We start from the raw sequence: 18,509 nt of genomic DNA, 5'->3' as shown, positions 1-18,509 counted from the left end.
GTCTTCATTTTAAATGTTGAAAACTTCACCCATCTTGTTTTAGCAAAGTCTGGTTTAAAATAAACCCCATGAACAACCTGCTAATATGAATTCTGTTACGTTACAAGTTCATCCTTAGCACCCAGAAAATAAATTTATTGCTGTCTGTTATTCAAAAATTAGGCAGCTAGATCAGAATTTGGTTTCAGAGAGTTTGGACTTCAACAAAAGCTACTACAATTGAGTAAGTGACAGATCAAAAAGCTTATCTTCAGTTAAATTTATTGTAGTTTCTCTTTGTCCTGTGTATTCCATTTCCTAGTTTATTCTCCTTATTAGTTTCTTTAGGTATATTGTTGCCTTGTGATGCATAAATAAGCAGACACTTCACCAAGCTAGGTATCTCCACACAACAGTTCATCAGTTATCGTCAACTCACTCTTGCAGTTAATATCCATGTTACACTAGATGATGCTATTGTCAAGCTGTACTAAATGGAGATACTCTGCAAACACCGCTCTATGCAGCATCTGCCAAAGCATCAATAAATTTGTTCTAACCTTTGCTGCATTATACTAACTTCTTCAAAATATCAATGCCCACAAGAACCTAATAACACACATTAATAGCTGCTGATTTGAAACACCCCATACCAGACAGTTTGCTAAGCTAATTTGGTTCCAACACATTGAATTTTGGAATAAGCCAGTTTCTCAGGCATTGTATGCAATGGCAAACGACTATCATACCACGCATCAATTTAAAAAATAGCTGCTTTACTTATTTTTAGGAAAGGTAAATGCAATCAAAAATCTATTTACCAACATACCAATGTTAATGGCAGCACAGCAGACATTACTGGTATTGATCATCCTAAAATATTACAAAAAGAAAAGACAGAGGGAGATTTTCTTTAAATTTAGAATTGCGTGCGGTATACAGGTAATGATGTCATTGCAATAAAGCACCATAATAGGATTAGCCCAGAAAATTCCTCTAGTCAGAACAATCTCATTATCAGAAAATAATCAGTTGCTGCAAACATTCTCATAAATCCAAACAATATACATACACTATAGAGTCTATGACTTGTAATCTAACATTGAAGATAATACTAAGGCAGGTTTACATGCAGCTCACTGCATGCTTCAACTGCATATTATTTCGTGAGTTATCTTTACTGTGCTTTTGGGTACTTAGGATTCTCCCTATTAAGGAATTCTCTAAGGGTTCTCTCCAATTAAGGAATTTAATCCCTGAAGTCATTACAAAAATACATATCCTTTATACAAAAGTGTCTAATTAAAAGGGACAAACCAAAGAACTCACTGAATAACATGCCCATTTTTATGCAAATTCTAATGACTTTAAGACAAATTCTTTGGCCCAGCAACTGTCACTCAGCTTTTGATCTACATAGCTATTTTATTTACAGTACTGTTTTAAAATTATACTATTTGCCTTTACACATCTCCCTTCAGGCACCTTAAGTTCTGTTAATTATCCTTCAGTAGGAATACTATGTTTGCCGGAAAAGCAAAAATCTTAAAAATCTATCAGCTGCAAGCTAGTGCCCAATATTTAAAATCGCTTCTATATTACTGTATATCTATACTGTGCCTAAGCAAGTCACTATTACATGTTCTTGCCCTCTTGCCATGCTTGAAGAGTCAATGACATTCCACAAAGCCATTTGACTAAATATAAATTTGTTGCCAATTTTCATCAATCTACACAGACATAAAACTAATTATTTAAGGAAGCAAGCCTTTTAACATTTTAATCCATCCCACTATATAGTTCCAGAAATATAAATCTCTTTAAATTTCTAATTAGAAATACATGTGATTTGCATGTAATATCCATCTTGTCTATTTGCTAAAATAAAAGAATCCAACCAGTGTTTTGGTGAAGACAATAGCTATAATCAGTGCAATTCAGAAAGCTGAAAATCCTTTGCATTAAAAAAGACTAATGTTGGAGATTATGTAAGGCATTTGGAAATAGAGCAGTGAAATATATTATAGACTTAACAAATATAAAATACTCCATAACTCTCTATGTGAGGCTGCCACCGATTATAGTGAATACAGACTATTCAATATTCAATAACTTAATAGGATTCTTGAGGTACTTCATTAGCAGAATTGGATGTAAAATATTTCTTCAAAATGTTCTTAAGCTGGTAATATTTAAGTGCCGGGTAATTTGCCATGTGTGCCCTGCTTTGATAAGAGCCTCATCAGGCTTTTTACTGTGTATTGAACTATGTTATGTGGACTTCACTCATTTCTCCTCTCCTTCAGTACCTTCTTTTTGCAAATAGGAGAAAGCTGTGACATAAAATTGATGCATCTGACTATAAGTCCTTTTGCATTTACTAGCAAAAAAAAAAAAAAAAGCAATCCGTTTTCACGAAAAGAAAACTTACAGTTTCTGTAGCTGTAGTGTTTGTTCCTCAGCTTTTTAGTCCAGCTGACTAACAGTCTGCCAGGAGTACTGCATTTTGAAAGAGCTGCAGCTACCTCCTAGCTGAAAGCATGCTGGCTGGAAACAGATCTTGTGCTACTCAGGCACCTCTTAATTTCCACTGATACGCAGTCCTAGGAAGAGTTAACAGACAGAAGAACAATGAATGCATAAAGTGTAGCTATTTTTTATGTCTCCTTTCCAGTGGTTGTGAAAACATGAAGTCTTCCTGAACTTTCCTTCAACTTCTCATACATGTACACGTTTTGATACTTAAAACACACTGCACAACTTACTTTTGGCCCACTTGTGGGTCACTTATAAAACCTTAATTTCTTTTAGATTCAACTGATTTGATACATAAGGCTATGGAAATAATACAATATAGCTATTTTTGTACAGGGCCTAAGAATACAAACCAAATATACCTAAACCCAAGTTTTCTCACTAAAAGAAAAAAAAAAAAAAAAGGAAAAACAAACAAACAAACAATAACAACAACAACAACAAACATTTTTGAGACTTTCATGTGACTTTCTTCAAATAAATTGTTCCATCATCCTGAACATGTATCTTCCTGTTGTCCCTCAAGTCTGCATTTCTTAGATTAAATCATATTTTTTGAATCATACTTGCATTTCAAATGTGTACATACAGGCTTGCTGTCCTTCCCCCTCTCCCCCATTCTAGCTGTTGTTGGTAAACAGACTTTGGTAAGAATATTCCTCCAAACCAACAGTACTCCACAAGTCACTTACAGTCTCAATGTTTATTTCAAAAGGTAGCAGAAAACAAGGCAGTATTAGAGGTTGGAAACATGCAGGGGGCAGAACGTGTAACAGTTCTGCAACTGCAAGACAGCGCATAATTAAATCTACACGTCCTGAGACCACATTCTCCTCCTTCAAGCAGCTGAACAACGAACCGACCCCGCTGGCAAAATGGATCGCACACTCCCCTCTAGTGTCCAGGGCGCACCACGGCCTCGTGTCCCCCCTCTTCCAAAGACCCAAGACCAAGGTCTTCTCCTAGCATCCCAAAGGTTCTGCTGCTAATGCAGCTGCCGCCAATGCAACTCCACAGAATAAAAGTTGGGGGGTTCAGATCTATTTTAAAGTAGGATATAAGATTCCAATTCTGTATTAACATTAAAGTTATAAAGTCCTCCTATTAGATATGACTGAATTTTAGGTGGGCTGCTATGTTAAATCTGTCCCCTGCGCACATGTGCTATCTTACCTCAATTATTTCATTAAGAAATAATATATCGGTGTAATTTATGCACGCATTGTAACACACACACACAAGAGTTACTCAGTTTGTCTACATGCCCTAGAATTCACCCTGAACTTTAATGAGTTCTTTTCCTACTGTGACCATACAACCCGCACAAACCTTGAGTTGCAATCTTAAAATATTCCTCCATATATATAATTTCTGCTTAAATCCATGTTACCTTAACTCAGTATCTGAGAAAAATATTGCAGATGCTGAAACAACAGCCTGCTGAGGCGTTCATTATGTTTGGAAGATATTTTCTGATGCACCATTTATCATTGCCATCACAGCGTGCAACAACCCACTATCGCAGATTGCATTTGTGTATCACAGAACAGTTACTTTCAACCTTAAAAAGACAATGCCGACTCATATTAAGTTATGAGGAATAACTTTCAAGAATCTAAATCATTCTAGAAATAAAATCTATGCATACTAATGAGAAAAAGAAAAAAAAAAAAAGAAATCAGCATAAAAACTATTACCTGCCAGCCTTACGACTACAATTATTATAGCTAATTATATAACAGCAGCAAGGGACTGCTTTGCTTCGTACAATCATCTGTGAGTCCTCAAAATGCCATCACGTGAGGGAAAGCAGCAAGGAAGAGATTAACTTTGTAAACCCTACAATTTGAGAAATATTCTTCCAGAGCTTTGTAGAAATAGTGATACCCACCCACCTTTCAGTAATCATAGCCACAAAGCAAACGGACTAGCACTTGGCACTGTTTCAGAAATTTTATGGGCAGGTACAGATTTCAGTTTATTGACAACACCCCAAAATGAGTAAAGGATATTAAGTTGCTGGAAACGTACCAGCTGTGAAGGCAGCAAAAGGAGAACAATTCAGTATGACTAAGAAATCTCATTTATCTCAGGTTGTAAATAAATGAATAAGTGCTCCTGTCCATTGGGTTTTAAGGCACTTTAGGAACACAAGATACCAGAAGAACTGAGATCTTGTAATACACAATAACAGAAGCAGAAGGTCATTTCTCTCAGAGAACAGAACACAGCAATTTGAACTGATACAAAAACTGCTTCCCAAAGGTAGCTCAGCTATTTGATACCTTCTGAGAGGCATTATTCATAGTCAATAAACCGTAGGAAACAGGATAGTTGGAAAAACATTGAAAAATGGCAGGAAGAGTTCAACAGTGGTAAGGAGATCAAGTGAACTAAAGTTTAGTCACTGTTCCTACAACATGGTAGGACATGGGATGTTTAGGTCTTATCATTACAAACTTTTTTAATGCTACATTTTTACTTTGCAATAACCAGTCATAGAAGCTAACACAAAGGGAGAGATGAGTGAGCTGTGTGGAAAAAACAATGCCAAACCAGAAACAAGTAATGACATACAACTGGAGGTCTGAGTTAAAGTCAATGTGTCTTGTCCAGCACTTATTCTTTGAAAAAAAATAAAATAATAATAATTGTTAATTCTGAAGCTCTACAGGCAAATCATTAGTCTGCATATCAATGTAAGGACTGGTTAGAAGATCTTCATGGAAACTTTTTATAATCTTGTGATAATATTGCTTTCTTCAGCATTTTTAAATTACTGTTTTAAATCTGCATTTTACGATTAAACCCAATTGATTTAGAAGTGTTCTGTAACTGACCAATCTTACATGTTGGCCTAATTAGTAACCTGATTCTATAGATGTTTGAGTTCAATGTCAAATGAAACTCTGTAAAATGCAGCCTAGATAGAAAAAAAAAAAAAAGTAATTGCAGCATAAATTCTCTCTTCGTGAACACTTGCATATTGAATGACAGTTTTATTAGTAGAGCCCTCCCTTTTGCTAATTATCGTCACGTCAGTTTCTCCTAACATAGCTCTTGGAGCATTATCTTTTGAGTGAGGTTGGTTCCCTTACCCAGCTTTCTGTGAGGCTGAATGAACATTCACAGCACTACAGTAACACTAAACTTTAAGTTTAAAAACCGACACAAAATCTAGCTGTACTTTTTTTAAAGCATTAAATGACTGCTTAAGTATAAAGTGGGTATGATACAACCATGAGTCCTGACTTGGAAATCTGGAAAGCACTAACAGGTTAGGAAAGCACAGGAAACTGACAAGGCCCACAGTACTTAAGACTGCTTAATTCAAAGTCACTGTTGTCGTGTATCAATTTAAGTCAGGAGATCCAGGCAAGATGGGGCATCACCTTCCACTAACTTTGAAGATTTTGCCTCCTCCCCAGCTCACCTGAAGGGCCCTCAAGAAGAGGCAAACAAAAGCACTGGCAGATTTAGACAGAAATCTACAAAAAGCGGCGTGGCTACTCAAGAAAACCTGCCTCTTGACACCTCCCCTTGTGCTCCTGGCTGGTGCCCAGGGACGGCACTCTTAGAGCGAGGATAAACTGGGATTTTGTTGAAAAACAACTGTGCGTGCTCCCTGGCAGTAAGCCCCCAAATGCGACACCCTGCCCCTCGCACTTCGGGGCTGCAGCACCCTGCTCCCTGAGCCAGACGGAGCATGGGGCTGGCCAAACCCCCGGCCTTGGGCCCCATCCCCCGGTCGCCAGCCGCCTCCCTGCCCCTCCGACACCGCCGTGGGCTGGCGGCGCCTCCCCGCAGCCGTTGGTGCAGGCGGGCCCGAGCCTGGCCGCGCTGCCGGGGGGCGGCCCCGCCCCGGCCGGCAATGGGCGGACCGAGGGACGCGGGGCTCGAACCGGCGGCGCTCGGGAGGCCGAGGGGGGGGGGGGTGCGGAGGGCCCGCTGCGCCCATGGCCTCCGCGCTGGTAAGGAAGGGGCCGGCAGCCGGGGGAGGAGGGCGAGGGGCTGCCGGGGGGGGAGGTGGATAACAGCGGCTGACGGTGCGCCCCTTGTCCCCCAGGAGGACCCGGTGCTGCTCCGTCCCCTGCGAGGCCACCGGGCGGCGGTGACGGGCGTCAGCTTCAGCGCGGACACGGCGGGGCTGGGTGAGTGCCCGGGGCCGGGCAGGGCCGTTCCGGGTCCGGGTCCGGGTCCGGGAGCGGAGGCGGGGCGGGCTCCCCCGGGCGGGCCGCGGAGTCTCTGCCCCTTCCTTAAGCGACAACTTTTTGAGCAAACCACGAGGCGGGGAGAGGGAGGGGTTTGTCCCGCGGCGAGCGGGGAGGAGGAGGAGGAGGAGGAGGAGGAGGAGGTAGAGGAGGAAGTAAGCGAGGGGAGCGCCGAGGCTGCAGGGGCGGGGGGCCGCTCCGTGCCGTGTTTCCCCCCCCCGGTGCCCGCAGCCAGCCCCGCCGGCGGCCCGATCCCGGAGCCGGCGTCCCCCGCCGTGCTGGCGGCGCGGGGGGAGCCCGGCAGCAGCCCCCGGAGCCGCCCTGAGCGAGGGGCTCTGCCCGGCGCCTGCCATGAGGATCCGCCTGGCGAGGAGGGGGCCCTGGGTGCGCAGGGGCTGCGCGCTGCTCGGGCTGCTGACGGCCGCCTACTTGGCGGTGGAGCTGTCGGTGTCGTCCTTCGGCGCCTCTCTCGGCGGGGGCAGCACCGCCGGGGCGCGGTGGGAGAGGCGCTTCTCCGGCGGAGCTGAAGAGGCGGTGGACTTGGCGCGGCCGGTGTATGACAAATCCCCGCCCGATTCCTACGCCCCGGGAGAATGGGGCAAAGCCACCCGCCTGCAGCTGAACCCCGAGGAGAAGAAGCAGGAAGAGGAGCTGATTGAGAAGTATGCGATTAACATCTACGTGAGCGATAAGATCTCTCTCCATCGGCACATCGAAGACAACCGGCTGAGCGGTTGTAAAGCGAAGTCTTACAACTACAGAAAACTGCCCACAACATCTGTTGTCATCGCTTTTTACAACGAAGCCTGGTCGACGTTGCTGCGGACGATACACAGCGTTCTTGAAACCTCTCCCTCGGTGCTCCTAAAAGAAATTATCTTGGTGGATGACTTGAGTGACAAAGTGTATTTGAAGACTGACCTTGAAAAATACATCAGCAGGCTGAAAAGAGTTCGTCTGATACGGACCAACAAGCGAGAAGGATTGGTTCGTGCACGCCTGATTGGAGCTACCTTTGCGACCGGCGATGTCCTTACATTTCTCGACTGTCACTGCGAATGTGTCTCTGGTTGGTTAGAGCCGCTGCTCGAGAGGATTGCTGAGAACGAGACTGTTGTCATCTGTCCCGTCATTGACACCATTGACTGGAACACATTCGAATACTACATGCAGTCAGCAGAGCCCATGATTGGGGGCTTTGACTGGCGGCTGACATTTCAGTGGCACTCGGTGCCTAAACACGAACGTCTGAGGCGCAAATCTGACACTGACCCAATCAGATCCCCAACGATGGCCGGTGGCTTGTTTGCAGTCAGCAAGAAGTATTTTGAGTACCTGGGTACCTATGATACAGGAATGGATGTTTGGGGAGGGGAGAACTTAGAACTGTCATTTAGAGTTTGGCAGTGTGGAGGCACGCTGGAAATTCATCCGTGCTCTCACGTAGGCCATGTGTTTCCAAAGCGTGCACCATATGCTAGACCAAATTTCCTTCAGAACACAGCACGTGCTGCTGAGGTGTGGATGGATGAGTATAAAGAACACTTCTATAACAGAAATCCTCCAGCAAGAAAAGAGAACTATGGAGATATTTCTGAAAGAAAGCTGCTAAGAGAGCGTTTGAAATGCAGGAGTTTTAACTGGTATTTAAAAAACGTATTTTCAGAGTTGCATGTCCCAGAAGATCGTCCTGGCTGGCATGGTGCCATCCGCAGTGCAGGAATATCATCAGAGTGCCTAGACTACGTTTTACCAGAACATAATCCTACCGGGGCTCACCTTTCTCTCTTTGGATGTCATGGTCAGGGAGGTAACCAATTTTTTGAATACACATCAAATAAGGAGATTAGATTTAACTCTGTAACTGAGCTATGTGCTGAAGTCCCCGAGCAAGAGGATTACATAAGTATGAGGAGCTGCCCAAAAGATGGATCTCCTATCCCAGAAATTATTATATGGCATTTCAAGGAAGACGGGACCATTTATCATCCTCATTCTGGAAAGTGCCTTACTGCTTATCGTACTACTGAGGGGCGTCCTGATGTGGAAATGAGAACTTGTAATACTGCAGATAAAAATCAGATCTGGAAATTTGAGAAATAGTCACCACCAGTAGTAAGAATCAAATTGAATAGAGTCTCCAAGGTTTTTGCATGCGTAAGCAGATGATAACATTCAGTTGTATACCTTGGAATCTTTTCAGATGCATCTTCCCTGTAGTAGTATAGAAAACACGTCTGCTGTGGTGAACTGTATGGAAAGCAAAAGTGAATACTGGGATTTAGTTTCTAAAACAGTGATTACAGATCTAATGCCTTCTATTTTTGTAAAATTTTGATCCATTATTTTCTTATATCGGTCAGTCTTGATTATGTGGGAAAACAAATCCTTTTCAGTGGACTAAAGAGGGATTTTTTTTTTTTCTCTTAAAACTAAAAATGTTAAACCTATAAAATAATGTGACATGAAAGCAAAGATTTTTTTACTTACTTCAGTAGAAGTTAAGGTTCTTGCAGCAGTGTTTACTGACCTATTTTGTGGATGCATCGTAATATACATATCTAGCAACCTATGTTATACTACACTGACGTGATCAAACTGACATTGATGTGGAAAGTTGAATCTTAAGCCTTAGAATATTTCTAGGTTTCTAGGGAATTTACATGCTATTGAGAGTTTTAAAGTGACCTCTAGCTCTACTGCATTGAAGAGAAGGAAGGAGTTTTTAGTGGATGCCTTTTGGCACTGCTTTGCAGTCTTGCTCCTATTGTAGAAACCTGAACCTGGAAAGCGTGACCTGGGACCTCATGCACTTGGAAAGGAGAGTAGCAGCACTGGAACCAGGGACATGCTAGGTAGAGGTACTACAAATGGGAAGAAAGAGGGGAGTTCTGCTTAAAGGTAACGGAGAATGAGAGAAAGCACAGAACAGCATTAGCTACTGCTGTTTCTTTGCTATATATTTAACATTTACATCATCTTTGTGTAAACTTTTCCTTGTTAAGCCTGGCTTGCTGGGAACACAAAGTCTGTGTGACTATGTCATGTATCCATTTTTTGGATTTTGATAATCTTACAGGTTTTGGACTGGTGTCAGGGTATGGGTAAGGGAGAGGAACGTAAAGGAAAAGTTGGGCTGTTTTATTTTGTGTCACATGTTTTGTCACCAGCTGGCATGCTCTGCAACCACACTAGCGGTCTGAAATAATGCAGCATACACAGCTTCTTTCTGCTCATTGTCGTGTTGTGGGAGACCTCGGGAAAGGTTGAAAAGCAGGAGTTACTGAGGTGAGGGGAGTTGGAAAGGCAAAGGACAGCTTGGAAGAAAAGAAGATTTGATAGTTAGGTGATTCACAGGACATCTTATCATTTTCTGTATTCTGTTATGCTAAGTTTTCAATAATATTGATTCTTGAATCGGGTCACTAATTTGCTTTGAGTGTGATTATAGGCAGTAGGTATGACTGATGTGTGTTGGAGAAAAATATCTTGTCTTAGTATCTGTGTTTTTAGCTATATATGAATAAGTTAAACACTTACTTTAATGTTTCAGGCATTCCAGCTCTTTTGGTTACTTTCACTGAAGTGGTAAATGCTTTTTGGTAGCCATGTTACAGTAATCCTTGTCACTGGGCTGGTAGGTAGGAACTTCAACTTGCGGTCAGTAAGAATCTGGATAAAGGCACCTGAGGAATGCGGTAGGTGTGGGTTTGCTGCAGACGTTGGTAGGTAGAAGGGTTAAAGTGAGACCTGAAGTAAGTGAAGATATTTCAAAACTAAAGTAAGAGTAAATTAAGATTGTGTGCTTGAATCTAAGTGACTTTAAAGAGTTGAAGGGTTTGTATGCAAACAGGCTAAGATAGAAGGGGAACAAAGGAAAAAAATCTGGAGTTGGGGATGTAGAGCTGAATCGTGCTTAAAATGCTTGCCACTGTGTGGCATGGGTTGTTTTATGCCTTTAACTTATTGTTAGGAGATTACTTTAATTTGACTTTTTTTTTTCCTCCCTAAAACGATTTTTGGGAAAAAGGGAACTTCTTTACTATTTAAGGGAGGCATTCCTGAAAAATTCCATTCCACTGTAGCAAGGAAGTATTCTGTGGACCTACAAGTTATGAATCACTGACCAAATTTTAAAAAGGCAGCCAGTCATTATGTACTGGGGCAATAACTTACAAGTATGTGCTTTTGTATAAAGCTTGCTATAAACTGTTACATTCAATAGAAACAACAGGAAAAAGACCTGGGTTCTCCTACATGGCAGAAGCATCAGTTGTATATGCAATGCATGTTTCCTCAGATGAAAGTAATTAAATAGTGTGAATATAGACTATGCAACTTGTATACAATTAACTTTTTTTAGGACTTTACAAAAACTATATTTCATATAAAAAATACCTACTTGTTGAATTTGACATTCAAAGTGTTCCTTATCTATTTAAGCAATAAATCTAAGTGCAACTGCCTCTTAAAGTTTGAAAACTTATTCTTACTGTATGTACTTGAACCCTTCTTCTTTCTCCCCACTACCTCCCATTCTGTTTTTGTGGTTATTAAAAAAAAATACAGGTTAAAAAAAAAAAAAGGCAAAAATAAACAATCTGGATTTCAAACATTAAAAAAATTTATGTGTGTGTGTGTATATATATATACATATATATATATATATTTATATTTATTTTTTCCCAAAGGAAATAAAAAAGAATGAAGTAGGGGAGGTAGGGAAGGAGAGAAAGAGAGAAGGGGAAAAAAAAGTTACCATTCTGAGTTCAAGTAGGCTTGAACTGAGTTGTGGCAACTCTACAGAAATACTCTAATCTGGTTGTTTTCCAGTGCCTACAGATTTCTGGAAAATCTGAAACTATGGAAGATTTTTTATTCTGTTAGACTTTGAAAATTTGGGGAACACTTCTGTATATTTTAAACTACTGATTTTTAAGTGACTTAAGAAACTGAATGTAAACTTAACACTGAATAAATGTGGGAGGGCTTTGAGGTTTCTCTTGAAAAATAAAATTCAGAATGATAATTAAATATTGTGTGCTTTTTGTTTTTCAGTCTTCCTCCATTTGTGTGAATACATACAGTATGTAATGAAAATTATGAACTTTGAACTTCGTGGGAGATATTAAAAGTTGTAAAATGTTGTTAAAATGTTGTATCTGCTGTGCTTAGAATCCTGATTGGTTGCCTTGACAGAGGTTTAATTAATTAATAAGTTTTCCTTTAAGTAGGAAATCTTCAGAATTGATGTTAACAGTGTTTGTATTGCGACGTTTCACCTTATCACAATGAGATTTGCAAGGTTATGTGTGGGGATTTCTTTGTTTGTTTTGTTGTTCAAATATTCATTTACACACAAGTCCCTGCACTCTATTTGACCTGTAATCCGTGCACTGGGTGATGCAATTATACTGGAGATGTTTCAGTATTTGGCAGGGAAAGGTGACCAGGTGGTGCGTTTTTCTGGTAAAGCCTGGCACGTATATCCTTCAGATCTTTTGCACAACTTCATCTCATAGTCACTACTGTGGTATCCCAGGAAATAGGAGTGTAATGGTAATTCCATATTGTGGCACCTTGTTTGTGTCTCTGCTTATGTGTGTACATACACACATTTGCATGAAAATGGGTATCATCAATACATAGAACTTCTGTGAGCCAAAATTGAACTTGGTTTCATTGCAAGCGCCCATAAACATTTTTCTTGGCATATGTAAAGCCCAAGTATTTCTTTAGAGACCTGCAGCAAAGTGATGTGTAAACCTGACCTTTCCATGAGGCCAAGTGTTTATTCTTTGCTGTTCCGTTCTGTTCTGACTCATAACCAGAAAATATTTTCTAGAGATACCTCAGTGATGCTTGGGTGTGTACAGAAAGCACTGAGGTTGTAAGCTGGACTAAGTTTTATATTGAATCCAACTCTGAATTTTCAGCTCTCTGCTTATATGTTGCAATTGGTCTGTTACTACCATTACTACAGCAGGGCCAAATTGTTTAATCTTTCAAGTCTGAACATGTTTCAGGTTATGTTGTGGTTTCTCTGAGGAGCACCTGTTTATTAGCGCATCTTAAAATACTGTTCTGATACTTCTGTGTTTCTCTTTGTTTCATTTCTAATACTAAAAATTGGCCATGAGATATGTTATGGACCACATTCTCATTAGCCTGGGTGCCTTGGGAAAATACTTGTGCAACTGGCCTGCCAGTTACTGTCCCTTTCCTGCCCAGGTCCTGAGCCTCTCCCCTCTTTCACACCTTGGGGTAGTGTAAACTGGGCTGGGGCTGCAGCAGCAAAGGTAATAGCCCTCAAGTGTCATGGTAATGAAGAAGTAGGTTGAAGAGAGGAACTTACCTAAGGATGGAGAGAGGGTTCTCTTCCAGCATGGGCAGCAGAGAATACGAAAGGAGAGTGAGGACGATGCTTGTGGGTGTCCCAGGGAAAGGAAAGCTTCAAATCACTGCTCGTGTCTCATTAGCCATGGGGTAATCCTTCTGTGAGAGAGCAAGCTGCCGAAAACCAGGCTTCAAATTTATTACTGTCATCTCTTTAAAATATTTCCTTCAGTTTTAGAACTGGAGGCAAAGAGGGCTGGCATTACAAGGCCTGTCAGCAGTTTGTGAGGTATATCTTCATGTTCACGGGTAATTGGCACTTCATGCATTATTAATTTTAGAAACCATCAATCTTGTCCGACATGATGCCTTCAAATTGTATTTTGGCTTATATTTCACTTCTTTTACTTCTGTTTATGCTACTCTAGATCACATTTTTTTTCTGAACCAAAACCAAAAAAAAATCATTCTAGTACAATTAGAAAGAGCCTGCTATAAAATAAAGAAGTCTGAAAACTGGAAGTGGGTGGGGGAATGTCCTATACTTTTGTCAAATTTACACCTACTGATATAGGTGCAGGGATAGTTTGATCCCATGTCTTTTACCAGAAGCCATTTTTGGAGGAAAATGCTATCTCTGAGCCAAGTCCCAAAGGAGAGTTTAAAATCTAATATTTTATTCAGGGCTTGCCTTGACGTGTGTTAATAATCAGACTCCTTTCCTTCCACTGCTGTCAGTGCCATGAAACAGGCTGGAAAGCGAAGATCATCCCTGTTTTCTTGTCCCCCCTCCTCCTCTGTTCCTTTCAGCTTCCAGCTATTCTATTCACTCTCTTTCTGTACTAAGGGTAGGAATTATTTGTCTATTTTTAATGGGGGATGTGCAATTCCCTTTTCAGTTATGCCCTGTGTGCTAGCACTTAGGAGAGATGAGGAAAATAGGGGTGTAGAAGTATCACACTTACAATTTCAGTTCAGCTTCTTGTTGCTTTTGCTGCATATAGTTTCCTGAAAAGCTCTGGTTAAAGCTGTATTTCCCTTATCAAATGTAGATAGTGTGGCCAACTTGTAAGGTCACTGCAAAAAATAAAGATTCTAGTGCTTTTTCTCTTACCAGACCAAAAACTTCACATTGCGTTCTGAACAATATAAATGATAGCGTTAAGAACTTGATACTTAATTAGGATTACAGAATTATATTTAGATATTCGGTTTCATTTAGATAAATGAAGTGTTAGAAATGATATCTTGAGTTTAAGTTGGCCTCTCTTCTGAGATAAATAATAGATGCTTAGGGAAAAAAAAATCCATCTGAGAGATCAAAGTGAGATTCCGAACTTCTCATTGAAAACTTTGTCAGTTGTTTTTAGTGACACTCTTAGTATTTGGTAATGATGAGTCTGGATTCATACTTAGGACACGTGCCAGATGTTGGGCTAGTTTGCTCAGTATGTGGGAGAGCTATCTGTTAAGAGTTAGCCTTCACTTCCCCGGTCTTCTGATGTCCCTGCCAAAAGTTTGCTGGCAGTATTTCTGGCTGCCAGGCTTCCAGTCAGGCTAAGCAGACCAAACTACCCATTAAAACTCAGTAGCTCCTCCTTCCCTAACACTCTCGCAACCCAGTAAGTTCACGGTAAATCCAAAATTCTAGACATTAATTAGCTCTGTTTTTTCTAATAACAACAAGCAGACTTATATTATCTTTTAATTATTTCTTGCCAGCTACCTCTTCTTTGGATAGGTCTCTTATGATATGGAAACTGAAGAAGCAGTGCAGAGCTTACAAATTTGTGGGTCATGAGGAAGCTGTGACAAGCGTGCAGTTCTCACCAGAGGGGCGGCTACTTGCTTCAAGTTCCCAGGATCGTACTGTCAGACTATGGATCCCTTGCATGTGAGTGTAATTGGGCGATGCTGGCTGTATGTTTCTTTAACGTGTAATATGAATATTGGGGGTCTTACCTGGTAAATGTTTTGGTTGCCTTCCCACATTCTTGACTGGGCTTCAACACAGTCATGGGAGTGCACGAGTAGCATGGTTCTTTACCATGTTACTTTATTCTTTGCTGATTTCTTCGTCCTTTCCAAGGCTTAGCAATTTAGATGTTTTAATTTCATGAGTATGCAGAATTAAACTTGGTACTTCTCTGGCTTAAAGTGCATATTTCTTTTATGAGGATTGCATAACTGCAATTCATTTTGGAGAGACAAGTGATGAGTGAAACAAAAATAATGTTCTTGGAAAAAAATAAATTGATTTGTCTTCTTAGACTTACTCTCAAGTAGTAGTGATTGCAAGCTATTCAGAATAATCTTAGCGTGACTGGTGTTGTTTTAACTCTTAGGCATTTTGTAGATTACTGTATCAAAAGATTTAATAGTTTTCTAAATACTGCATGAAGGCTTGTACTGCTACTTAATTGCAATGATTTCTAAAATTCATAATTTTAAATATGATTACTGCTTGTATTCTAACATTTAATCTATAAATGAGGCAAAAAAGGCAACAATGATTGGCAACAAATTGGCAAAAAAATGGCAACACTGTACATTGCTTTTTTGTTTGAATGAGATGTCTTCCAAGTAGATTAACTTTTGTTGTTGTTGTTGCTCTTTGTTTTTTTTTGTTGTTGTTTTTCTTTAAACCCTATTTCTGTTAAATATTACTGTGAGCTTGATTTTCTTTTTTTTCCAGTCATGGAGAATCATCAGTACTGAAAGGTCATACAGCATCTGTTCGTAGTGTGAGCTTCTCGCATGATGGCCAATTCCTAGTTTCAGCTTCCAATGATAAATCGATAAAAATATGGAGTGTTCACCGTCAGCGACTTTTGTTTTCCTTATTCCAACACACTCATTGGGTTCGCTGTGCCAAGTAAGCTTTGTTTTTATTTTCTGTGAAGAGGGTGTTATGGTGGATTCCGTGTCCAGAACTCCTTGCAAAGAATTTTTATTTCGTAGAGCAGAACTAAAAGAAGAAAAATCTGTGAATAATAAAAGCTTCTCTGTCACACCTAATAAAATTTTAATAAACCAATCTCGTATATACATGCACACAACATTTTGTATGTATATCCTAATCAAAGTCTGGATGCTTGTTTTGTGTTAATATGTGCACGTATGAAATCTGTTACTGATTGTTATATATATTTTTTTGTTATTATTTTTTTTTACTCTAAAGGACAGGTATATCTTTCCATATTTATTTTCTCTCGGTATCCTGTTCACTACCCTGATCCTGTATATTTTTGTGCTGTATTAACAACTTATTTTGCAGCATTCACTTATGTCTAATTTTATTATTCACAGTAGTGGTTTTCTCAGATATTCTATGACCATTCTTGGTCATGAGTCAAAATGAGTTAAATGTACAGAATCAGAGAAGGTAAAAGAAAGTCTTTGTACTGAAAGTTCAGATTAGCACCCTGTTTAAAGGCAGAGCTCTTCAAGGATGAGAAAAGATTTGAACTTTGCTGATTTGTTTCCATATTAATGGAAAATCTGCATCGAAGAGAGGCCTGCTTTAAACACCTTGGTGAAGAAATTTAGTAGTAGTGAAGTACTGAGCCCTACAAAGTTCCGAAGTATCTAAAAAGTACCTTCCAAAGTATCTAAACTTGAGAAGAAACATAGAAGATCTAAAAATAGTGTTCAATATCAGTGTTCTTGAATGTTGCTGTGCAGTTGTGCAATATGAGAAATAATAAGTATTGGTGAAATTATAGGCAAATCATTTTTCTTGTTTAATAAGGTTAGTCTGCTAAATCTAGGAATAATCTTGAATATTTTCCTGTCAGTTTGGAAGTCTAAAGAGAACTCACAGGAGAATGTTTATGTAGGCTAAAATTGAATACAAGGCTATTCTGTGTCCTCTTTTTCTTGCCCATATTTTTCTGTAATGTTCTCCTGGGCATCTGAAATGCCAACCTATGGCTGCTTTTACTGTTCACTTAGGGCCCTAGTTTTAATTGTTGTTGATTGTGGAGGTGGGGGGGCAGAAACACTGTAGAGAGAAACTTTTCAGTTTTATGACTTCATGAGAAATTTAAATATCCTTTGAAAGTTATACGTTTTAATTCTGGACTTTCTTGGTTCTGGTGCTTTGATACTAATGTCTATAATACTAAATGACTGATACAACTCAGAATAGCAATGTGTACATTTGCACATTCCAGATTTTCACCTGATGGAAGACTAATAGCATCTTGCAGTGAGGATAAATCTGTGAAGATCTGGGATACAACAAATAAAACATGTATTGATAGTTTCATAGATTATGGAGGGTAAGTGTTACTGTAAAAAAAGGAGAAATGTAAATGTATAATTCTAATGAGATTAAATTGATGTTTCATTTTGTTAACATCTGTACGCTATATTTGAAAATAGATCAAAAATTCTTTTTCATTAAATGAAAAATTTCTATAAACTAAAATAATTAATTTTGCATTCTTCTAAAGAAGTTAACTAACTGCATTTACTCGTGTCTTCCTGTAGTCGGGAAATAACCCAGCAAGAAGTCAGATTGTTCCTAGGTTTTTAAATGTTTTCATATTTATCTTCTACGTGGATAATGCTATTTAATATTGGATGCTTCAACAAGAATAACACTAAGAATTCTCTCCTTGTTGATGAAGACAGTATTCTGTTAGCTTCAGTGATCTGCCATATCTAAATAAAGAAAACACTTGCTTTTACTTATCAGCAGTTTTCTTAAACATCCTGGAACCATAATTTTATTTAACAAATGACTGAATATTAATCTTGTATGTATGCTTTGCTAATTTTATGGCTACCATCTCTCTTTTTTTTTTTTTTTCTGAGCTAAGAGACTGTCATAGCTAGATTTTCTGGTTTTAGACAAACTTAATTTATTTGCTACTTGATTATACAGTCTCATTTATAAGGAGACTTGTTTGCTCATGCTTATTTCTGTTGTTAGAAATAACTTACTTGAGTTTTCATATACGTGGACAAGCTGGCTGCAACTCAGTGTTAATATTGTTATTAAAATACAAATATTTCTACCCAAACAAGTAATCGATCTGTTCTCGTGAATTATGTTTAGGTTTGCAAATTTTGCAGATTTCAACCCAAGTGGTACATGTATAGCTTCTGCAGGTTCTAACCATACGGTGAAACTGTGGGATATTCGAATGAACAAGCTGCTACAGCACTACAGAGGTAAAAGCAACATTGTTTTTGTTTGTTTGTTTGTTTGTTTTGTTTTGTTTTGTTTTTTTAGAATGGGTCTCTTTACTACAAAATTCAATTTATTTTGGTTTTACTGGGGGAAGTAGAGAAACAGGTCATACTGAGTTTTTTTGTAGGCCAGCAATGCTAAAAAATACGTCATAAAATTAATCCTTATTATTTCTTTGCAATACTTTACTCAATTTTTAGAATAACATTAAACAAATAGATTGGAGCATCTCTTATATCCCCAGTGCT

General features: G+C 39.5%; 2 protein-coding genes across 4 annotated transcripts in view; both read left to right on the top strand.

Annotated features, from left to right (window-relative positions):
* Window positions 1–6,320: 6,320 nt before the first annotated feature.
* The window catches only part of POC1B (POC1 centriolar protein B), a 50,433-nt gene continuing 38,244 nt past the window's right edge, over window positions 6,321–18,509 (top strand). For all 3 annotated transcript variants that reach the window (XR_011091453.1, XM_068667870.1, XM_068667878.1), the window contains exons 1-6: window positions 6,321–6,485; window positions 6,581–6,665; window positions 14,784–14,955; window positions 15,757–15,936; window positions 17,237–17,344; window positions 18,127–18,242. Coding sequence is in view for 2 of the 3 variants with exons in the window: in XM_068667870.1 (XP_068523971.1) it covers window positions 6,471–6,485; window positions 6,581–6,665; window positions 14,784–14,955; window positions 15,757–15,936; window positions 17,237–17,344; window positions 18,127–18,242 (676 nt within the window). In the remaining variant the exon portion in view is untranslated. The remainder of the gene's footprint in view (window positions 6,486–6,580; window positions 6,666–14,783; window positions 14,956–15,756; window positions 15,937–17,236; window positions 17,345–18,126; window positions 18,243–18,509) is intronic.
* On the top strand, window positions 6,831–11,759 carry GALNT4 (polypeptide N-acetylgalactosaminyltransferase 4). Its single transcript, XM_068667859.1, has one exon. The coding sequence runs from the start codon at window positions 7,077–7,079 to the stop codon at window positions 8,826–8,828; it is 1,752 nt and encodes a 583-aa protein (XP_068523960.1). The 5' UTR covers window positions 6,831–7,076; the 3' UTR covers window positions 8,829–11,759.

The sequence above is a fragment of the Anas acuta genome, chromosome 1 (genome assembly GCF_963932015.1).
Source record: "Anas acuta chromosome 1, bAnaAcu1.1, whole genome shotgun sequence".
Classification (NCBI taxonomy): domain Eukaryota; kingdom Metazoa; phylum Chordata; class Aves; order Anseriformes; family Anatidae; genus Anas; species Anas acuta.
This window is presented reverse-complemented; position numbering and strand designations above follow the sequence as displayed.